This window comes from Chinchilla lanigera, unplaced genomic scaffold, assembly GCF_000276665.1.
Source record: "Chinchilla lanigera isolate Chin_1 unplaced genomic scaffold, ChiLan1.0 scaffold00094, whole genome shotgun sequence".
NCBI classification, from domain to species: domain Eukaryota; kingdom Metazoa; phylum Chordata; class Mammalia; order Rodentia; family Chinchillidae; genus Chinchilla; species Chinchilla lanigera.
Window position 1 is genome coordinate 3,753,316 of NW_004955495.1, and position 22,613 is coordinate 3,775,928.

General features: G+C 47.9%; 2 protein-coding genes across 3 annotated transcripts in view; one reads left to right on the plus strand and one right to left on the minus strand.

The window, feature by feature from the left end:
* Window positions 1-21,758, minus strand: part of Safb (scaffold attachment factor B) — a 31,401-nt gene extending 9,643 nt beyond the window's left edge. Inside the window, exons 1-9 of one of the 2 annotated variants that reach the window (XM_005405765.2) lie at window positions 21,410-21,758; window positions 17,663-17,747; window positions 9,263-9,327; window positions 8,974-9,180; window positions 6,570-6,632; window positions 3,868-3,895; window positions 2,383-2,944; window positions 1,911-1,960; window positions 1,135-1,229 (exon numbers count right to left, since the gene is read on the minus strand). In XM_005405765.2, the coding sequence (XP_005405822.2) occupies window positions 1,135-1,229; window positions 1,911-1,960; window positions 2,383-2,944; window positions 3,868-3,895; window positions 6,570-6,632; window positions 8,974-9,180; window positions 9,263-9,327; window positions 17,663-17,747; window positions 21,410-21,733 (1,479 nt within the window). In that variant the 5' untranslated portion in view covers window positions 21,734-21,758. The remainder of the gene's footprint in view (window positions 1-1,134; window positions 1,230-1,910; window positions 1,961-2,382; window positions 2,945-3,867; window positions 3,896-6,569; window positions 6,633-8,973; window positions 9,181-9,262; window positions 9,328-17,662; window positions 17,748-21,409) is intronic. The other variant, XM_005405766.2, reaches the window with a different exon arrangement.
* A 227-nt stretch (window positions 21,759-21,985) lies between these two features.
* Window positions 21,986-22,613, plus strand: part of Safb2 (scaffold attachment factor B2) — a gene marked incomplete in the record, with an annotated part of 27,342 nt that continues 26,714 nt past the window's right edge. Inside the window, 1 exon segment of the mRNA XM_005405763.2 lies at window positions 21,986-22,256. Within this exon segment, the coding sequence (XP_005405820.2) occupies window positions 22,071-22,256 (186 nt within the window).

Consider the following 22,613-nt stretch of genomic DNA (forward strand, 5'->3'; position numbering starts at 1 on the left):
TGCCACACACAACCTTGGCACTAAGGGAGGCTGTGATACACTCCAGGCCTGGCGTGCCCCGACCAGACCTTCTCCTCTGACAGCACTGCCCCTGAGGGCCCCTGTCAGGGCGCAAAGGGCTGCCGCTGGGGAGACGGGAGACGTATACTCAGCCCTGGGCTGCTGTCAGCTATCTCCGTAACCACACCGTGTCGGGGGCTGTGTCTCTGTGTGGTCTTAGAGACTGAAGTCAAGGCCTTCATACTGAACAACAGCTCAGCCCTGCATTTTGACAAGTCTAATTTGCCCAGGCTGGTCTTCAACTTGCAATCCCCCTGCCTCACCCCAGTAAAGCTGGGACAATGGCATGCAGGGCCGCAGCCAGCTAGTTTCTCTCCTGTCACACAAATAATCAGTGTATGCACTGCTGGCGCTATCTATCAGATGCCAACCCCTCAGGAGGGACAGGGGTCTCTGCTAGAGCTCACTTTAGCTCCCCTGAAACTGACCAAGAGAAGGAACGTGAAGTGAGGAGGACGGCCACGACAGAAGCCTCAACCCACGGGATGACAGCGACAGCGGCACCTGGGCCGGGCGGGGGAGGCAGGCGCACAGATGCAGGAGGGGCTTGATCTGCTTCTACCTGGGAGTGGTGCTGAAGCAGCCACTCCATGTGTCACCAGATATAAAGGAGGTTTAGAGGAGGGTCCTGACACATCCATGGTCAGGGCCAACTTGGCCCTGCTCTGGAGGGCTACATTCCAGCATCACGAGATTCTTCTCCAGTCACCACTGGCTCCCACAGGCTGCCCTGCTGCTCTTACTGGCCCACGGGGGGGTGTGTGGGTGTGTGTGTGTGTGTGTGTGTGTGTGTGTGTGTGTGTGTGTGTGTGTGTGTGTGTGTGTGTGTGTGTGTGTGTGTGTGTGTGTGTGTGTGTGTGTGTGTGTAACAGAGGGGGGGGGGACAGAGAGACAGAGAGAGAGAGTGTGAGAGGAGGGTACCAAAGCAGCATCTGGCGGCTGGCGGCGGGGCAGCACCACCGGAGGGCAGCCCTGAGGTCACTAAGCACTGAGAGAAGCTCAGTGCCCGGCACACCAAGGCTGCATGACAGGGCTTACTGACCCTTCCTGCTCCACAGGGACCCTGGCTCTTACCTTCCCATACTTGCTGAAAAGAGTCTTCAAATCTGTAGCTCTGGTCGTAGAAGACAGTCCACTAACCCAGAAATTTCTACTACAACTGCTACGACCTATTGCAAAAGAAAGTTCTGGTCAAAAGCACAACACCCACAAGGTCCTGAGTCCTTAAGAAAGTTGCTCCAAACCAGAATGCAGTTCCTACTCGCTCCAAGAGGGCTGCAGCACCCAAACCTATCCGCAGTCAGAATCACTGACTCCAACGGGAGCCAGGACGGCAGCACTGCATGAGGCTTCCTTAGAAAGCAACCCAACCCTTGGCTGGACCACACAGTAAGGTGGTTTTTCTTCTGTGTGTGACTGAACCTAGGGCCTCACACATGCTAGGCAAGTGCTCACCACTGAGTGACAGTCTCAGCTACAGGTTGCTCTTTAACACAAAGTTGACAGTGTCATTGCAAAAATGCTCCTGTCACCATTTCTAGTCACTTCTATCCTGCACTTACAACTCTTTCAGAAAGACTCCAGTATAATTTGGGTCTAATATAATTAGAGGGTCAGAGGATCAATGATCCAAGAACACTAAAAGCCAGGGTCTGCATCAGGACACAGCACTGGCCCTTAGGAACTGGTCTGCTGCTACAATCCAGAACCCGTGGAGCCAAGAACAGAGCGTGGGAAAGTTTCTGAAGTCTCAAACAGACCTGGGTGGGAAGCGTAGACGTGGTAAACTAGTATTAAACTACCCCCACGACCCAACATAATCCAAGGGACTGGGGCTGTGGGTGACCTACCCTTTTCCTCTCGGTAAAGCCTTTTAGAGTCCGAGTCATCTTCGACAGAACTAGAGACAAAAGACAGTGTCACTCCAAGAGGCAGCAGCATCAAGAAACAAACTCAAAATTATAAAATACGTGCTGAGATTGCATACCTACCCGAAATTTAGTTCTGAAAAAATGATACCCTGACAAACGTGTATTGGAAATCTGACCTAACCATAAGATTTCAGACCCACAGGAGTTAATTAATTCTGCTGGGCTAAAGATAATTAGAAAGAATTAAAGAAAACAACCATGATAGGTTGAGAAAAGAAAAAAAGATCATGTAATCAGTGTAAAATAAACAAAGAGAAATAAAACATTGTTTGGAAGTAAAACTACAATTTCAGCAGTCTGGCTGGCCAATTGCAGAAAAACAGCTTATGTGTGTCATAAATGACCAATGAAAAGGAGATAGCGTCTGGTCTAAAACTGAGAAACAACAAACCTCATTTTCTGATCAGCGCCCTCACTGGTTGAGGACTCTTTAGGAGCCGGAGGGACTTCATTACAAGCGTCAAACTCAAACTTCTTCACGTCTTCCTTGCTATCTCGGGGCTCCGGGCTCGGGGCTTCCGCGGGCGCTTCCGCCAGCTCCTGGCTAGAGGCCTCCGGCAGCTCGGAGGCCGCGCTACTCTGCTCAACTGGCTTCTCTAGCCCTACAGGCTCACAGTCCGTCCTCGCGCCTTCGCCTGTCTGCTCCACGGGCTCCCTTTTCACTACCGCTAACAGGGTGTCTGCCTCGCTCCACTGAGCGCGTGTTGACTCGCTGGCCAAATCTAAATCTCCCTCCTCCTCTTCCTCTTCCTCCTCTTCCTCCTGCTCCTGCTCTTCCTCCTCTTCCTCTTCCGGGTGGGCGCTGCCAAAAAGGTCCTCTTCCTCCGCCAGCTTCCTGTCTGGCCCCACGCTACTTGTATCCTGTGCAAATGGCTGCTCCAGCTCGGAACCTTCTTCTTTTACTGGCTCAGATTTACAAGTTTCCCCCAAAATGTCGAGTATTTTCTCATTTTCTACGGATTTAACAGGAATAGAATGGCACAAGGTTTAATTACCAGGGAAATAAAGCAATCACAAATGTGGAACTGGCACGGCTGCCACACTAACACGAAGAGCACCGCTAGCTACACAGAGATTGGAAAACCCGCGGGTACACACAGTTACACTGTACACTACCTGCGCTCCACCACTGCTACGCCAGCCTCTAGCTACAGGGGAGAGAAAAGTATCCCAGAGATTTAACCCCCAAAACCTTCTGGGTGAGTCTTGACAGTCTTCATTCTGTTGCCGTGTACACATGACTCTTCCAAATTTAGCTTCTGAAGTCCAGGTTGCTTAACTGAATGACCGTATCACCATTCACTGAACAGCTCAATTTCCAAATTTCTTTGAATTTCATTTAACAGACAGTCCGACATGAATACCAGACTCTTCTGTGGGCGCTGAGAAGTTTGCAGTCCAGAAGGGAACATGTTTATGTGGTGTTCTCATGAAGCAGCGCTTTGCTCTTCTGGAATCCATCATGCCCGAGGGTTTCATGGTCTCCCTACCACTGCCTGCACTGCCTACACCAAACACCACACAGTCAAGGTACTGCCCGGTATCACAAGATCTGTTTCGTGGGGTGCGGGGCATGAGCTCTGGAGAGCGTGCCCACTCTTTCCATGATGTTAAAATACATTTCTGTTTAAAAAGGCCTGAGCCCATTTGTCTCACCAATATGTTTTGTAAAATGAGAGGTTCTCCACTTTCACAGATCTGGTGATATGGCTGGGTTTCCAATCTCTATGATCCTGGTATGTTCTGGATTGTAAACCTTTAGAACAACGTACACTATAGTACGGTAACTTTTTTAAATTAAAGACTTTAAATTAGAGAAGGTGGAAAACTAGAATGGTTCCAAACCCCCGCTGGTAAGTTTTTCATTGAACAGTACCTGGCTCCAGAGATGGCTCTTCAATCTCCTGCAACAAAAGACAGAAATAAGACTGTGCCAGGCAGAGGAAACCTCGGGTCATCACAACTGTGGCTCTCCCCATAAGCAGGGCGGTGTGACAGCGCCCGGGAAGCTCACCCGCTGACAGGCAGAGGCCTGCAGCCCCGACCCTACATGCTGCTCTCCTCTCAGGCAGACCTGGCTCCCCTCGTCTGGCTCTTACAGAGCTGGGGAGGTCTGGGCAGTCACAGGAAGGGCAGTCCCTGCCCCACCTGTCCTTCCAGATGCGCTCTCAAGGCCAGGCCTGCAGTGCCACCATCAGATGCCTGATACCCTCCGCAACCACTGTGCCCCTGCTTACCTAGCACTGACTCTGAAAGGCCAAACACTGGGGATAGCAGGGACAGGCCGTTTCTTTCCTATTCCTACTTCACCTTATCGCACCAGCCCCGCCTCAGAGCAGCTAGTGGCCTTGAACGTTCCCTCGTCTTCCTCCACCCCCTGCTGTCAGTGTGCCCGCTGGGGCAGCTCCATATTCTCATCCAGGTCATCCCAGGAAGCCTTGATGCTCAGACCCTTGCTGCTTTCTCCTGCCTACTGGGCATCTGGTGTGGGCGCCATACTATGAGCGGCTTCCCCAACGGCTGCCTCCCCAACTCCAGCTCCAGCTGCTACCCACAAAGGGCCCCATGTGCCCTGCATACATGTGGGACACCACCTGGAGCTCCAGCCAAGTGCAGAGCTAAGTGCCTTTGGTACACGCACATTCGTCATCAGACAGCCCAGAGGGGCACTACTGGTGCCATTCAACCTTTTGTAGATGAGGACACTGTGGCCCAGACCGAGGAATTCCCCCAGGGCTGCGAGGGCAGTGTGCCTCCGTCTGTGCCCCTAAACTCTCAATTCCAAGGCTGTGTACTCACATCTGTCACACTTCTCTCACCTCAGTGTCTTGGTAGCCCACCCAGCAGCCCACATACTTAACAACAGCTGTGAACTACGCTGCCGTTCTGGGGCATCCTAGGAAACGGGTCATTTCCTCATGGTTTGATTTATCGTCATTCTGCTTCCCTCCATGTAACCCACCCCACACTGGGATTAAGATGACGACTGAGCCAGGCATGGTGATGCACGCCTATCATCTCAGCATTTGGGAAGCTAAGGCAGGAGGAATGCTGTGAGTTCGAGGCTGGCGTGGACTACGTAGTAAGATCCTGTCTTGGGCTGGGCATATAGCTCAAGGACTGGGGATATAGCTCAATGGTAGAAGCGCCTGCAGTGCAAGGTCCTGAGTTCAATTCCCGGTACAAAAAAAAAGACGACTCTGACTTGAGAGAACGATTGGCCTGTCTTGGCAGGACAATCCCCCCCTTTACTAGCAAATCTATTCCCATCTGCCTCTGGGAGGGGCTACATGTTTTCCATGTTAACCTGGGATCTTTGACCTAGAAAGACACCAGAGAGACTGACATGATCTACCACTTCCTTTCCCCTCTAATCAGGAACGGCTGCGTCACTTTGCAGCGGCAGAGACACAAGCTCTACAGGCAAGCTGGCTGCACGCAGTTTCCTTGATGTTTGCACCCTCCTCAAGGCGGGAGTTCTGGCTTTCCAGCACCTCTCTTGCCCCCACTTGACAGAAGCGAAGGGAGTACTTGTCTGAAAGATGACTTCTTATTAAACAGCACAGGTGACACACTGAGGGGAAGGGTGGGCAAAGCTGCCTGTATTTTAATTTCCTCACAACAAAACTTTCCACTGAAAGCTAAACAGCAAGTAGGTAAGCATACCTTCAAAATTTACATCTCTGTAGGCTGGCAAAAAAATTAAGAGGAAACCCAAGACTCACATTCATGAAAACTCCATCTGCTGGGTCTCATCTGATTTGTTCTTAGATTTAACATTTAGACAAACAGTGATGATACTCACGAAAAAGAAACCTGGGCAGCTTCTCAGAGAAAAGTACACCAAAGAAAGGAGCAGAACCTAGAGACTCCACCTGTCCCAGCTTGTGGCCTCTGCCCCGGCCCCACACCTCACAATGCCCCCATCATGTCCTACAGGTCTTTCCCAGAAAAGGGATGGACACCCTGTAAGGGGTGCCATCCAGACGCCCCTCCCAACAATAAAGTTACAGGCCAAGCTTTCCTAATTTGAAAAGGCCCCCAAACCTCAAAGTTCTGAGCATGGACATGCTACAGTTGGAAAATCCCATGCTTGACCTCATGTGACAGGTTGTGGTTGAGATGTACACATGCTAAAAACCGTGCATGAAATGACCTTTATGGTAATGTGCATAAAGTGTACACAACACATAAATAAATTCTGTATTTAGGCTTTGGTCCCATCCCCAAGGCAACTCATTATTATATAAGCAGATAGTTCAAAATCTGAAAACCGAAATACTTCTTCTCAGAAGCATTCTGGGTAAGGGATATCCAACCTGTGGTAAGAGCATCACCAAATACACCCTTTAGTCCACTGCTGGTGAGCCGCACTGCTTCGAGGGCACCAGGGAAGCTAGAGCTGATCCCTCCCCTACAGGGATGTGGGCACTGAGGGAGAGCAGAGAGCAACCTCCTGAAAGGGCCTGATCACGTGAACAAACCCCACAATGACCGCTAGCTGGGACTGTCATGTGGGGTCAGAAATGATTTGTGGTCTAATCTTTAAGTCTATGATTGAGACATATAACAATTTACCTGTAATATAGTGAAGTCAGATGATGAAGTATCTAAATTGTTTATAGTTTCTTTGTCATCTACCTGTGAAACAAATGATGAACACATAAACCAACAATAAGGCAACATAACTTGCACATCTATCTAATGAAAAGTTACCAGCCAAGAAAATCATTTGTAACAAAACAACACTGGATCGGAGTTAACAGCATTACAGAGCCAGGTGACGCCTGTGATCCCAGCTATCTGGGATGCAGAGGCAGAAGGACAGCCAAGTTTGAGGCCAGCATGGGTAATTTAGATCTTGTCTTTACAGGGGCTGGGGATGTAGCTCAGGGGCACAGCGCCTGCCTGGCACGTGCAACATTGTGAGTTCGATTCCTGGTACCGAGGAGGGGCGGGGAAGATCTTGTCTTTACAGCGGGGGACCTCAAATCAAACCAAATCAACAAACCACAATTCATTCTAAGATTCTAGTAAGAGTAAAAAAATATTACACACAAATGTCCATTTACAGACTAGAAAATCCACTGAAGCAGTACCAGCGTGGGTTTCAAAATGCAAACCCAAACAGAAAACAGATGATGTGAGATACGAGAGAGACTCAGACCAGGCAGGATGGAGATTCTCCAGGGGGAGTAGAGTACTCAAGGGCGGCCTTCTGGCAACGGTCCGCAACCCCTCTGCACAGCACCTCTGATCACCACATGCCCATTTTACAATGAGCATGTATCCTCTTCATCACCTCTGTGTGGCCGGGAAAGATGTGCGCATGATCAAAACCTCCAAACGGTACAGCAAAGGCCTACTTGCTGAAAGCCCCGCACCCCAAAACTGTCACCTGGGACCTGCACATGCACGGGCACCAGAGCCCACCCTCCTCGGTGTGCAGGAGGTGGCGCAACTGACAATGTAGACAGAGTGGTGCTGCTTCCAACTTCACCTAAATTGTGCCCAGCCAGCTTGTTAACTGCTGCTCTAAGGGTGAGATAAACACTCCTCTGTTCGATCCTTGCCAGATGTTACTTTTGCAATTTGAGGCCTAGAGATCTTAGGGAACTTGGTTAAGGCCACACAACAAGTGGCAGACCTTGAGTAAATGCTCTCCATTCACAGTGCACTGCTTCTGTCAAATCTCAAGCACTCAACCATTACTGACAGACACTTAAATTGTTCCCCAACTCTTGTTAGGAAATGTACTGCAGGGCATGGTGGTGCATTCCTGTAATCCCCGCACTTAGGAAACTGAGGCAGGAGGATCGCCTGAGTTCAAGGGTAGCCTGGACTCCAATAGTGACACCCTGACTCAGAAAAAAGGGGAGAAAGAGTTATTTTCTAATTAGGAAGGAAAAAAGCAGCCAAAAGACAATGCAGCCCATCAGAAATGCGTCTACTGGCAGACTGCGCAAATATTTCTGCTATTCCTTCCTCATTCTAGTGAACGATAATCAAAACAAAACAAAAATCTATTCCCTGTTTGAGTGAGAAAAGCTCTTAGGTTTTCTGACTCAGAATGCAACTCCCCACTCAGAGCCATCCTGCTTATCTACAGATGCTGACAGCTGGCTGCAGGAGGACGTGCAGGAACCCTCAGAGCACGGGTGTGGCACACAGCAGGCCCAGAGCAGGGGCACCAGGCAAGGCAGTGTATGAGTTAAGCACATGGACTCAGGAAGCAGCCTGGCGTACTTTATATCCTCCACTGCAGGCTGGAGGCATCTCTTCACCTGTTTACTACACAATTTCTTCAACTGGAAAACGAGGACAAGAGTATATTCGTATTGACGTGAGAGGGTTACAGGACATAATACCTAATACACGGCACGCAGAGCTCAATCAGTGTAGCCCCACGATACTCCTGTTATCATCTGACATGCTCCTAACAGGAAAAAGCCAAGGCTTTTACAATTCCTGTCAGAGTTGGTATTAACGGTTGATTGTTTGGAAAGCACCAACTAAACGATCAACTTCCAAAGCCAAAGCCAGGCACAGAGGTACTTGCCTGTAATCTGAGCTACCTGAGAAGCTGACGCAAGGAGGACCCTTGATTCCCCAGGGTCACTCTGCACAACACAGCAAGCCTGCACCTCAGAAAAGATCAATGTCCAACCTCTTCCTATTTCCGCACTTTCAAAGTATCCAAGCTGTGCCCACACGGACCATTCGAAGGGCCTGGACAGCTAGCTGTCCTCACTGTCCCATGTCGTGCCATGGGAACAGACAACAGACACCTTTGTGCTCTGCGAGATCACTTTTCAACTAGTGTGCTTTCAGAATCATCTCAGTTTTACGTGTGCATGGATTATTACCCTAGTGAGCTGGCATTAAAAGACAACTTTCATGCCAACTATTGACCCTGTCATCTCCCACAGTGTTTGTGGGTGGCGCATGCGAAGTGCATTCCAGACACTGCCAAGTTACCTACAGCGTGTTCTTGAAGCTGCTCCGGAAGCTCTTTCATTTCACCCTCAACTAGCTCTCTACTGTCGGACAGGGACTCTGGAAGGTTGTCAGCGTCCTCCTCTTCCACACAATCAGCAACGCTTCCATTATCAATTTCTGCTTCGTCCAACACACTGATATCCATCATGTCGATGTCCTGCAAGTTCTCCAAACTGGTCTCAACATCCTCCTGGGACAAAGTAAAATGAGTCCATCATGTTTGTGACCGCTGCCACCACCACTGCATTCCCCTGCCAACGGGACGCACGTACCTGTCCATCCCCAGAATTCTCCTCAAGCCCGTTATCCTCCACACCCTCCTCTTCAGGTTTCCGCCCTGAAGAGATAAGCATTCAGGTGTAAGATTATATTGTAGGCCTGTGAGGAGATATTCCACGTTGCCTGTGGTACCTCCTAAACTAAAAACACTGCGGCAACCAGGCCTTCGTGGCCTCAGCCCTGACTCAGGGAGTAGAAAGAACAGACACCCTGGCTGGCAATGGCAGCAGGCAGTGGTAGAAACTGGATCTCAGGAAAGCCGAGGCGGACCAGACTTGTCTTGAGGCCTGGCCTCCTTGTCAAGTGCCTTTGCTTAAGGAAGAAGAACATCGATACTAATGTGCTGCTTTTCAGTGAGAGAACACACAGTGTGCTCCCTACAAAAACAATGATATAAAGCCAAACATAATCAACAAAAGCAAAGGAAGTGAATGTTGCGCGAAGTGGCACATGCAACTCCAGCACTCAGAGGCTGAGGCAGGAGGATCACCATGAGTTTGAGGCACGCCTGGGCTACATAGTGAGTTCAAGGCTAGCCTGAACTACACAGCGAGACCTGTCTCAAAGTTCGAGGCAGACTGGCCTCGAACTCACAGTGACCCTCCTGAATTAGCCTCCGAACGTTGGAATTACAGGCTTGTACCACCCCCCAACAAGGATGCCATTTTTAAGACTTAAAAAGAGAAAGAGGAGAAAACAACAAGAACCAGAACCACAGAGGATCAAAATGTCCCACAGGAAAGTTACTCTAATTTGCATGGGAATTAAAAGTGCCAATCTTTCTGCATCTCTGCCTGGTGTCCTGGTTGGGAACAAGGAGGATGCTCACTGACCTTCACGGGTGACAGACACGGGGGACCAGAATGCCTCACTGACTGCATCTTCCACCTGGGAGGGGCAATGAGAGGTGCAGGCCTGAGCTGCTTTCTAAGGTCACTGTCGAGAGTCTCCTCTGCAAGCCCCATCATCTCCAGCCAGCACACTGGGACATGCAAGTCCCCTAACAGAAATCCAGGATGGGAAGTAGGCCAAAAGGGAGTATTTGTTTTAATCCCAATTCATCTGACTGCTGCCTTGACTGAATCGTTGTTGTTAATCTTATGTCCCTTTAAAAAATGCTCACTTATTTCCATGGCCTGTGTAAAAATTTCTGGCCCATCTTCAGGGCCTCAAACATGTCAAAGAAGTCATCTACCACAAGCCCTATATTATATAAAGAAATTTCTATCTGTAAGAAAGTTTAAAACAAATTAAGTAAATCCCATGCTGGGCTGGGGGATGCAGCTCAGTGATGTAACACTTACCCTGGCTCCTATCCTCAGTAATGGGAAAAAAGTTTCCTCCTCACATGTAAGTATATACTGTAACTTTTCTGTATCCTAATCCCATTCGTATTTCAGAATTATTTTGTTTAGAAATAAACAAAGGACCATCATACCAGTATACTACGTGTACACAGCCTTGGTCTGCAGGCAGGAACTCGACTTCTGGTTTATAATATACTTTCTTTGGCAAAAACTGCTGAGTTTAAAAAAGTCTGGAACTCAACTCACTAGTCTTTGCAAACACAGCAGAAAGATGTATCAGAAGAATTTCTACTAAATAATTACATTTGATGAAACTGCTATAATTCTACAATATATACACTGGGTTTTGTCCAGTTGTATTCTAGTTACTAGGAAAAGTAGAATAGCTGATTACCCCAAACTTGCCGTCCTTCATACTGTCCTCTCTTTTCATAAGGAAGGCAGTAGACATCAAGCAGAATTCCTTTCACTTTTACCCTGCCATCCTGGGCGTGCAACCCAGGACCTCAAGCATGCTAGCCAAGTGCTCTACTACTCAATCACATCCCCAGCCTTTAGAGCCAATTTTCTTCACACTAGTGCACCAATTACACCACTGCAATTAGGTAAGATTCACCTTTGTAAGTATATGAAGTAAAAAACTAGTTTGTCTTTACCCCACTGTCCTCTCAAGAGGTAAACACTCATACACAGAAATAAGCTTGTCATAGAAATGAAATCACACCATCAATACTTTCTGCAACTTCCTGTTACTGTTTTCTGAAACAGGGTCTCACGATGTAGTTCAGGCTAGCTTTGAACTCCCAGCGATTCTCCTGCCTTAGCCTCCTTTTTTTGGTTGTTTTTGGTGGGGTTTTTTTTTGGTCTTTTTGAGACAGGGTCTCGCTATGCAGTTCAGGCTGGCCTTGAGCTCACTTTGAGGCCAGGTTGGTCTCCAACTCACAATGATTCTCCTGCCTCAGCCTCCCGAGTGCTGGGATTACAGGTGTGTGCCACCACGCCCGGCCTGCCTCAGCCTTCTGAGTACTAGAATTATAGGAGTGTACCATCATGCCTGGCTTTGCAACTTATTTTCATCACTCAATAAACAATGGGATCTGGCACATTTTTATGTACTATAAAATGGACATTCCCTAGTTTAACTGTCTTCTCATTAATTTACTATCAACAGTTAAATCTTCCCACATCCCTGTCAATATTGGATACTAGGAACTGTGCAAATTTCGGCCAAGTGAAGCAAAGTGGTGTTTTGACTGTGTTTTCCTCCGTTACTGTGTAGTAGAGGAAAAACTGTATTTAAGTTATGTTTGCTCCTTCATCTACAGGCTCCCTGTTCAATTTAAACCAATGGTGGTGAACATATGGCATGTGTGCCACAGCAAGCTATTTATATCACTGAATGCTCTAAAAGGTTCGCCCTCACTGGTCTAAGCTCTTTTCTTGAGCATATTTTCCTTATAAATTTATAGAACTATTGAGTTTTCTCTGCTCACTTTTGCCTGTTCATATATGTATTTTTTCCTACAGCTGTGTATCTTACTTCTTTCGTCTTCATTGGGCAGGGTCTCACAATGCAATTCGGGCTGGCCTTCAACTCACTTTGCAGCCCAGGCTGGCCTTGAACTCAGTGATCCTTCTGCCTCAGCCTCCTGAGTGCTGGGATTACAGGTGTGCACCACCACAACTAGTTATTGATCTTTGTTAATAGAGGATTAAATAACTTTTATGTATGTATGTATGCATGTATATGTGTGTGGGGGCTGGGGATTTAGCTCAGCGGCACAGCGCCTGCCTGGCAAGCACAAGGTCGTGAGTTCGATTCCTGGTACCGGAAGAAAAACATGTATATGTGTGTGTATATATATTTTTTAAAATAATATTTCAGGTTCTCTTTAGGACTTTTCTCCCCTTGTACTTTAAAGTACTCTCCTAGCTGGAATATCTGTCTAACACCAGCAAGCCAACTGTTTCAACATCATTTACTGTAAAATCCTTTCAAATAGGTAAATCTTTAAATTTTCCACTGTTAGCAAAAGCCTATTATTTTTTTCCAGTACAGGGGATTGAACCCGGGACCTTTTACAGTAAGCCACACCCCCAACTCTTTAAAAATATTTTTATTTTAGGACAGGAGCATCCTAAATTGCCTGGGCTGGCTTGAATTCCTGACCCTTCCGCCTGAGCCTCCCAGGGTGCTGAGAGAACAGTCCTGTGCGACCCCCTTTTATCTTTAACATTTTTTTTTGTCTTTTTGACACAGGGTCTCCCTGTGCAGTTCAGGCTGGCCTTGAGCTCACTTTGTAACCCAGGCTGTCTTGACCTCACAATGATCCTCCTGCCTCAGCCTCCCAAGTGCTGGGATTACAGACGTGCACCACCACACCTGCCTTATCATTAAAATTGAAGCAAGTTCCTTCCCTTTTCCTCCCAAATTTTAGAGTATTCTGGTGCATTCTTTAAAATCTTAGGATAAATTACAAAGGGTTTTTTTAGATGACTGGGGATGATCAACAACTTTCTCTTATGAAGTGAAAAAATACAGGAAAACTCTGTGAGTTACATCATAGGTCTCAAATATTTCCTCTTAAGTTAGTTGGTATTTAAAAACAGCGTGGCTGGGTGCGGTGGTACAGGCCTATAATCCCATCACTCTGGGATGCTAAGGGACGAAGATCACAAGTTTAAGCCCAGCCTGGGAATTCAGTAATTTAGGGAGACTGTCTCAAAATCAAAAGGGCTGAAGCTGTAGCTCAGTGTAAAGGCCCTGGGTTCACTTCTCAATGTCATAAAAAATAAATAAAAACATACTCTGTGTGTGTTTCAAGAATCTCATTGTTGTTCAGGTTGGCCTTGGAATCCTGGGCTCAAGTGATTCTCCTGCCTCAGACTCCCAAGTAGGTGGGACTACAGGCAAGTATTACCATGGCCCTCTAAAAAACACTATATAGCTATCTGGCAACATTTTAATCTTTGATTTTAAAATGATACAATTACCAATTAAAAAAATCCAGGAGAATCAAGCAGTAAACAATTATAACTAGCTATAAAGTTACGTAGGTGGACTGCCCCCAGTAGACTACAGATTATTAAATCCAGGACCTCTGTGTTGAATACTGAGCTATATCCCTAGCCTCTTATGTACGTGTGCATATACATACACATATATGTATATATCAATAAATAAATATAGATTTTTTTTTTTTTTTTTTAAATTTAGGAGTTTTTTTTTTTTTTGGTATAGGGAACCAAACTCAGGATGCATTCTTAAGTGCTCCTACCTCAGCCTCTCAGAATGGGGGGATAACTAGTGAGTTTCACCAGGCCAGTGACCTTTTCACGTGTCTTTGCCTGGCTTCAGACTGCTTTACCATTGAGCCCAGTAGGCCTCTCAACCCCAGGCGTAGCTGGGGAGGAGTGAAGATCCCAGTAGCTAAGAGCACACCTCCATGTGCAGACCTTGATTTCTTACTGTTGTTCACAGGGAAGCAGGGCACCTGTTTCTGGGGATGGAACAGGAAAGGTACAAGATGAGACTGGAGTACTCTCCTGTGTCAGAAAGTACTGATGCCCCCAAGGAAAAACGTGAACATCCTCACGTAACACAGGAGCCACCTGGCGGGACTTGCACTGGGACAATCAGCACATCATAGTAAATAAGAATAACAGCTTATCATCTGTTGAATAAAATAGAAATGTCTCAGTTTACACTGATAAATGGGGAGAAGTATTCCTTAAAGCAGAAAACCAAGTATTGCACAGAAGGAAAAATGAAAGGAGAAAAAATTACCATTTGACAGGCATCACAAAGGACTGGACAACAGTCAGTGGATTTTGCACCTGGTGGAGACAGACTGTACATGTATAATCTCAACCTACGTTCTCCACAACTCTCAGAAAGGCAAGGACCCAAACTCACCAGCAGGGAAAGTGACCACCACTTCACACAGCCAGAAATGATGCAAAATGACAACTGTGTGTGTCCTGAAAAGGACACTCTGAGAAGCAAAGAACACTGCTAGTGGTGTTTCTTCTTTTCTTGCATTGCTTCATCTGTAAGCTAGGAAAGCACTCTACCACTGAGCCACACCTAGCCCACTGTTCATTTGATTTTGGAAGCTATGATTATGTAATGTAATGTAATGTAATGTAATGTAATGTAATGTAATGTAATGTAATGTTCTCTCACCTTTAAGAAACACTGTAGAAGGACAGGGCTTGCAATGCGTTCACAGTTTAGGGAGGCCCTGTGTGGTAGCACATACCTACAATCCAGGCTGAGCCAGGAGTGCAGGTTAGTTCAAGGCTACCCTGGACTACATAAGACCCTGTGTCTCACAAAACCAAAAAACCAACCAACCCAAAACAGTGTAGAGAGAAAGAGGAAGGCAGCAAAAGAAGTAAAATGCTAACATTTAGCGAATCTGGGTGAAGAATACATGAGAATTCTTTACATTAATCTCACAACTTTTCTGTAAATAAAAATGTTGTATCAAAACAACCTAAGCAGTACAGGATTAAGTAATACTTAAAAAGCTGACTTTGCTTCTCCAAGTTATAGTCTCAAACATCGCAAAACATTCTATTAAATTGTATTTGTGATCATCGCACTACAAAGAAATTTACTTTGCTGATAATTATTTTAAGATTCTGGCTGATCGTGATGGCGCACGCCTATAATCCCGGCACTCAGGAGGCTGAGGCAGAAGGATCATTGTGAGTCCGAGATCAGCCTGGGCTACAAAGTGAGCTCAGGGCCAGCCTGAACTGCATAGTGAGATCCTGTCTCAAAAAAAAAAAAAAAAAAAAAGATTCTGCCCGAAACAGTATGGATATTTTGGAGGTGTCTTTTTTTTTCCCCCAGTACCGAGAATCGAACTCATGACCTTGTACTTGCCAGGCAGGCGCTGTGCCACTAACAAGGTCTTGCTATGTAGTTCAGGCTGGCCCTGAACTCATTTTGTAGCCCAGGCTGGCCTCAAACTCACAGCAATCCTTCTGCCTCAGCCTCCCAAGTGCTTGGATTTACAGGAGTGTGCCACCTCATTCAGCTCTCGTTATGGATGTTTTGGAGGAATGCTGAGATTTGAAGTATGCTTCCAAAATTTTAAAGTAGAATTCATTCATTAAACACATCATTTTATTTTCAATTAAAATCTTGGTAAGAACCTAATAAGGTACTCAAAAAATAATTCAGTAAAACTTAACAGACCTGTACTACTAAATATCAAAATGGATTGCAAAGCTCCAGAATATAAGTATACCAAGGGAGAGGAGGGACCAGACAGAGAAGTTTTATTGTATGGTTTCATCTTATATGAAATTCTAGAATAAGTGAAAGTAATCTCTGGTGAAGATAATCACAAGTGTTTTGTTTTTGCTGGGCTGGGGTTGGTGACTAGTCTTCAGTGTGGGAAATGTTCCATACTTTGATTTCACTTGCCACTCACACAATATGCAAAGATAAATTCTAAATGATTTCAATCCCCTGAAGTAAAAATAAAACCATTATCCAGGTGTGGTGGCATATGACTGTAATCCCAGCACTCCAGAGGCTGAGAGTTCATACTAGCCTCAAGTAGATATCAAACCTTGTCTCAAAAACAAACAAAGCAAAACAAAACAGAGTAGTATAGACACTACTCTATAACATAGGGTATTTTCTCTTTTTAACCACAACATAAAGCTTGGAAGCCAGACAGAATAGGCTGGGTGCACTGCCCATATAGAAGTGCAAGACCGCTGGGGATTTGGCTCAGCGGCACAGCGCCTGCCTAGCAAGCACAAGGTCCTGAGTTCGATTCCCGGTACCAAAAAACAAAACAGAAGTGCAAGAACCAAAGCACCACAAACAAGTCAAATAACAGACTAGAATAAACAACTGCAATATTTTCTATAAAGAACAATTACAACTCTGTAAAAACTGTGCAAAGGGCATAAAAAGGCAATTCAGAAAGCTTAAATGGGCAATTATCGGAAGCTGTCAAATATGTAAAGAAACACAAATGAAATTTTATCTGCAGAAAAATGCAGCCAAATACAACAAAATACTTTTATTCTAACAGGCAACTTAAACAACTACCACCATCACCCTCACCCCCACCCTCCACCGTTAATAAGAGTTTAAAGAAATTGGCGCCCACTGCTAGATAGACATTAACTGGTACTGCTGACGAGCTACCTTAAAATAAAAATGTCAAAAACTTTGACCCCTTAATTCTGCCATGATTAAAAAGTACACTCTTTCCTGGGCACAGCCGTGTGCATACCCATAGTCCCAACAATTTGGGAGGTTGAGATAAGATCACTCAGACCCAGGCTAATCTGGGTAACATAGCAAGGCCTTATCTCCCCCCAAAAAAAAAAAATCCCTTTGACTTTAAAGTGGTCCTTCTGGTTCACAGCAACACTGAAAATTACAAATGCCTAGTAAAAACTGCCAAAAACCTATGACAGACTAATGAGTTAAAGGTAATACTCTGAAAGGATTTCTATTAGTCTGTTGAAAAAGAATAAGGCCTATTTATTTCATTTGTAGGACCATGGGAAAGACATCCTGTTCTAAGTGAAAAAAGCAAATTACAGAAGATTTTTAAAACAGGGCCAGTTTCTTCACAGAAAGATGCATGCATTCAATTGTGTATGCGTATCTATATATGTATATAGATATATATATATATATCTATTTACTTGCTGGGCAAGTAAATAACACTTGTCTCGGGAGGCTGAGGTAGGAGCATAGCCCTGAGCTTGAGGCCAGCCAGAACTACGTAAGTGAGATCCTGTCTTTGGACACAGATATTTAAATACGTGGATGTACATAGAAAATCTGAAGAACCAGGCCCCCACTTTCACTAGTGTGTTGTTTCTGTTTTTTGGGTTTTTTTTTTTTTTTTTTTTTTTTTTTTTGTCTTTTGTTCCGGCACCAGGAATTGAACTCACGACCTTGCGCTTGCCAGACAGGCACTTTGCCGCTGAGCTAAATCCCCAGCCCCTAGTGTGTTGTTTCTGACTGGAAAGGGTGGCTGCAGGTCCAAAGAACAATCCATTAATCGAGGAGTATCACGCACACTTATCAATCCCTCATACCTTTGCTGGATCTCTTGGGTGTTTTCTTGTTTCCTTCGGATGTAATTTCAATTTCATCAGGGTTACCACCTTCATCTTCAATTGCCTAAAGGGAAGGTATAAAAGCTGACCAAAGAAAACACAACCAGGTGCAGCGGCACAAACCTATATTCTCAGTGACTTGGGGGCTCAGGTAGGAGGACCTCTTCTGCCCAAGAGTTTGAGATCAACCCAGATTAACACTGTAAGCCCTCCTTTTAAAAAACAAAAACTACACACACACACACTTTCCCAGAATCCTCATGAAGGATGGGAAGCCCTTCTTTAGAATACAGTTGTTGAAAAAATACAAAAAACAAAACAAAACAGAAAAATAGAATACAGTTGCTACTGCAATCTGAAAATGCCCTCAGTAGGCATCTATTCTCCCTGTCCATTTCTTATCGTGCTCTACATGGGAACAGGAGCTCTGGAAATAAAGAGACAAGTTCATAACTTGGGGACATAGGCAGTTTTACTATTTCTGGGCCCAAAAGAACTCAAAAAGAGAAAGGCGCCCTGAATTTCTTTTGGCTTTAGCCAACAACCTGCACTTTAACCCTCCAGCCTCACCTCTCTATGCCATGCCTGTCCTCTGGACAGTCGGGATAAAATACTGACACTCTCTGGCTGAGCGCCCACTGTGTGACAAGCTTAGGACCACACACATCCTACCACCTCCGTCGGGATCTTCTCTTAACCATAGGTGCCCTGCCTCGCACATACTGAGTATGTTTCTTGGCAGGCACTGGCTCTCACCCTAAGCATTTGTTATTCAGGCCCCTTGCCCAGGACTGCACCAGCACGGACGAGACACTGCACATCAGTACCGATACTGCTGACGACACTCCTAGAAATGGGGTTCAGGTTTGGTTTCACTTAGAACCTTTTTTCTCTTTATTATACTATCTTTTTTTTTCAGTCTTTTTGAGACAGGGTCTCACTATGCAGTTCAGGCTGGGTTTAAGCTCACTTTGTAGCCCAGGCTGGCCTTGAACTCATAACAATCCTCCTGCCTCAGCCTCCTGAGTGCTGGGATTACAGGCGTGTGCCGCCACGCCCAGCTCTATTGTACTATCTTGTGAGCTCAAGTTCTCATTTGCTTTGTTTTGCTTTTATAGTACTACGGACCATCCCAGGGCCTTTCACATGCTAGGGGAGTTCTCTACCACTAAGCTATACCCTCACCTACACACCGTTTGTTTAAACCCATTTTAAGTGCTATGTTTTACCTACAGACAGTTTCAAAAGTCTCAAATTTTCTCAGGAGTTTCTCAGCTTGATAAGTCCCAATTTAGAATGGGACTTGGGGTTCTGCACAGAATCTCTACCAAGAGCAAAGACAACCTCTCCTCTACATGAAACCCAGGAGGAGGAACCAGTTCGGTCTTGAGAGTAAGGAAAAGCACAGTCAGTCCCTCGCCCTCTGCCTGGCAACAGTCAATTCTGAACTGTCACAAACACAGACCTGCCTCAGGCAGGAGGCAGTCATTCTACCCACAGCGCCTCCCATGGTGCAGTGTGTAGTCACCCTTATAGGCCTAAGCAAATCCCTCCGCTTTTTCCTCTTGCAGTTCTTGGCAAAAACTAGGAACCAGACACCAACTGGGTGACAAAGTGGGAAAGGAAGCTCCCTGATTCCAGCTTTGCTCTGGTACACCAACAGGGTACCGGCTGATGGCATTTCTGCACTGACACCACATCCTTGAGAAACTGAGAAGAGGGAGAAGGAATCAGGGATGCATTTGTACCTGCCAGGATGACAATGGAAAAAAAAGGGGAAGGTTTTCGAGGTCATACACTAATCCCAGACAGGAGCCTGACAGAACAGCTCACCGCCAAAAGGAAGCTTTGCAGGCCTTCTGACTGCAGATAGGGCGCCTTCACTCAGTGTGACTGACAGAAAGCTCTAAGACAGGGCCCCACACCTCCCAGCTGTGAACTTCCACCCTTTCTGCATTTTCTCCAGGTCAACAGAGGCCCTGCTCTGTTTCAACGAAGACTGAGTAACTATGGAGAAAGAAACAAAAGCTTCAACTTTAAAGAGGTCCAAGCCCTCTGGGCACATCAATCTGCTCTTGAGCTTAAGCTTCTTCCTGACAAAAAAGGAAAATATTCCCTACTTCATCTTAATAGTAAATGCTAATGAAACCCCAAACTTCTTTGGTTTTTAGGGTCCAGGAAGATGCAATGACTCACCAGTCCCTGGCGCAAGGGCTGGGGGGCAGGCGGTACAGCTAAAGACTGCAGGGAAGAAGCCCCAAGACTGCAATAGGTGAGAGAAAGGAGAAAAAAGCAGCCCCCCAAAAGAAGGAAAACAGGGCACTAACTGGGTGCTAACCACTTTTACAAAGGGATCCCTCAGAATCCTCCAAGGTTAGAGACCAGATCTATAAATGAAGAGGTGCAGCGGAGAGGAAAATCAAATTGTGATAACAATCGCAAGCAGTGTTTATGTGTGCCAGGCAACAAGCCAAACCATGCCACGCGACCTTATCTAATCCGGAAAAACAAAGCACTATCGTTTTTCTTTTAAAACCTTCTAACCCTACACCTTTTTAGGCTTTTTTTTTTTTTTTTTTGGTGAGACAGTGTCTCGATTAAAACTCACTATATAGCCCAGGCTGTCCTCGAACTCCTAGCGATTCTCCTGCCTCAGCCTCCTGAGTGCTGGGATCACAGGGGTGCGCCCCCACACCCGCTTAACCCCTACACTTTTAAGTGCTGAGGTAGGTAGGAAGATTGCAAGTTCAAACCCAACCTAGGCAACTGCGCCAGATTCAATCTCAAAATAAATAAGAAAAACGAGCTGGGGAGGTAGCTCGGTGCAAAGGCCCTGAATCCCTCCTTTACCCGCCCCCAAAGAAACAGACTCAAAAGAGGTTAAAGGTCTACGCCCAACACCTAGCCAGACGACCCGATCGGAGAAGTTCCAAAGCTTTTTCCCCCTCTAAACCTAACAGCAAGCGTACACGTTGGGGCACGCCCGCAATCCCAGCACTCGCGGGGGGCGGGGGGGGGGCGCTGAGGCAGGAGGATCGCCCCGATCACAGGCGATCAGAGACCAGCCTGGGCTATACAGTGAGTTTAAGGCCTGCTTGAAATACAAATCAAGACTGCCTCAAAAAAATAAAACACAACCCCCCCCCACAAAACCTAACAGTATATATCTGACATTCCCAATCGCTGACAGATGTCTTTCCTTCCTGCTACCCCAGGCTAGTCCTTGGAAAAATCATTAAAACCAGTTTCGTTTCTGCCCCCGCCACGGACATTTCCCCGAGCTGTTTACTTTCCAGCCTTCCCCCGGGAAGCCCGCACTGACGGCAAACAGGAGGACCGGCTTAGGTTCAAATCCCGCCTCTCCGCGCCCCGGCTGGGTGACCTTGGCCGAACCCCTTCGTCTCAGCAAAGTGCGGATTTCGGGGTACCGTCCAGCTATGGAGGCCGGGAAGGGACGCGCGAGGTGCTACCTCAGCGCTGGGGCCCACGTCGCAGGCCCGCAGGCCCCTGGGACGGCGGCCGCTTCTCCCGTCTGCATCCCGTCCCCCTCTTCTCGCCCCAGGGTGGCGCCGAGACCCGAACCCAGGCCTGGCCCGCCTCGGAGCATCCCGGGGCCTGGAAGAGCCGAGAGACGCCGGCGCCAGGCCGGAGGCGGCCGAGGGAACACAGTCGCGGCCGCGGGGCTCTCCAACCCACCCCGGGCCCACCCCCGAGCCTCAGCGCTACCTTTTTCAGCCGCTCCATCAAAACGCTCTTGTTGCCGCTGGAATCTAGATTCCGCTTCCTCAGTTCCGCCCGCAGGTCGATCACCCGCAGGTCGCTGAGGCGCCGCGTCCCGGTCTCCGACGAGGCGGAGCTCAGAGCCGCTGCGCTCGCCGCACCCGAATCTCCTAAACCCGACAGCGTCTCCGCCATTCCAGGGACCCTGGTGCCGTCGTCCCCTTCACACAGAAACGGGCCGGTTTTATCTCCGCTCCTAGCACAAAATGGCGCCTCCTGCGAGGAAACCGCTCCAGCCGTCCGGCGCGCCTCGCTTCTACGCAGGCGCATCCGGCGCAAGACCGACGCTCCAAATCGCGTCTGCACATGCGTGGTGAGAACCTCGGGAAGATGCGCGCAGGCGCGCTTCCCCTCATCGGCCTCCCGCCGCGGACGACAGCGACGCATGCGTACTGCAGTGGTGGCGCCTGCGCGTTCTGGCGGGAACTGGAGGTTGGTCGGTGAGTGAGCGTGCCTGAGGCTGAGAATGCTCGTGGGAACGGTACGCATGCGCGGCCGCAAAGCGGGGCGGGAGGAAGCGAGTGCGTTTTCCTCTTAGGCGGCGCCATTTTGTGCTCAGAACCGCTACAGCTGCCGGCGGTGAGGCGGCTGAGCCGCGCTAGCAAGGATGGCGGAACCTCTGGCGGGGTCGGCGGACTCGGGTTCTGGCACGGCTGTTCTGGGCTTTGGCTCCTCGGAGACCGGAACGCGGCGGCTTAGCGAGTTGCGGGTGATCGACTTGCGAGCGGAGCTAAAGAAGCGGAATTTGGACACTGGTGGCAACAAGAGCGTCCTGATGGAGCGGCTCAAGAAGGTGAGAGGGCGCGGGAACCCGGCCTGTCACCGCGACCCCGCGACTTCGGGCGGCCCCCAGCCGCCGCGGTTGGGCCCGGGGTCCGCGCTGTGTGACCTTGGCCGCCGCTGCCCGTCTCTGTGCCGCGCGCGCCCCCCGGCCTCGTTGCTGCCCCTCACCCCCGGGCGCGCTTCAGGGCTCCGGTGGCTCGCGGAGCGGCCCTGGACGTGTGCTGGGCTTGGCGTGGACGCTCGAATGGGTGACCTTGAACAGGCGCTGCCGCGCGCCCCGCGCCTCAGTTTGCTCCTCTGCAGAACGGGCGCCTGCGAGCGCGGGCGGGCTGCTCCCCGCGGCCCCTGCGCCCCGCGCCTCGTCCGG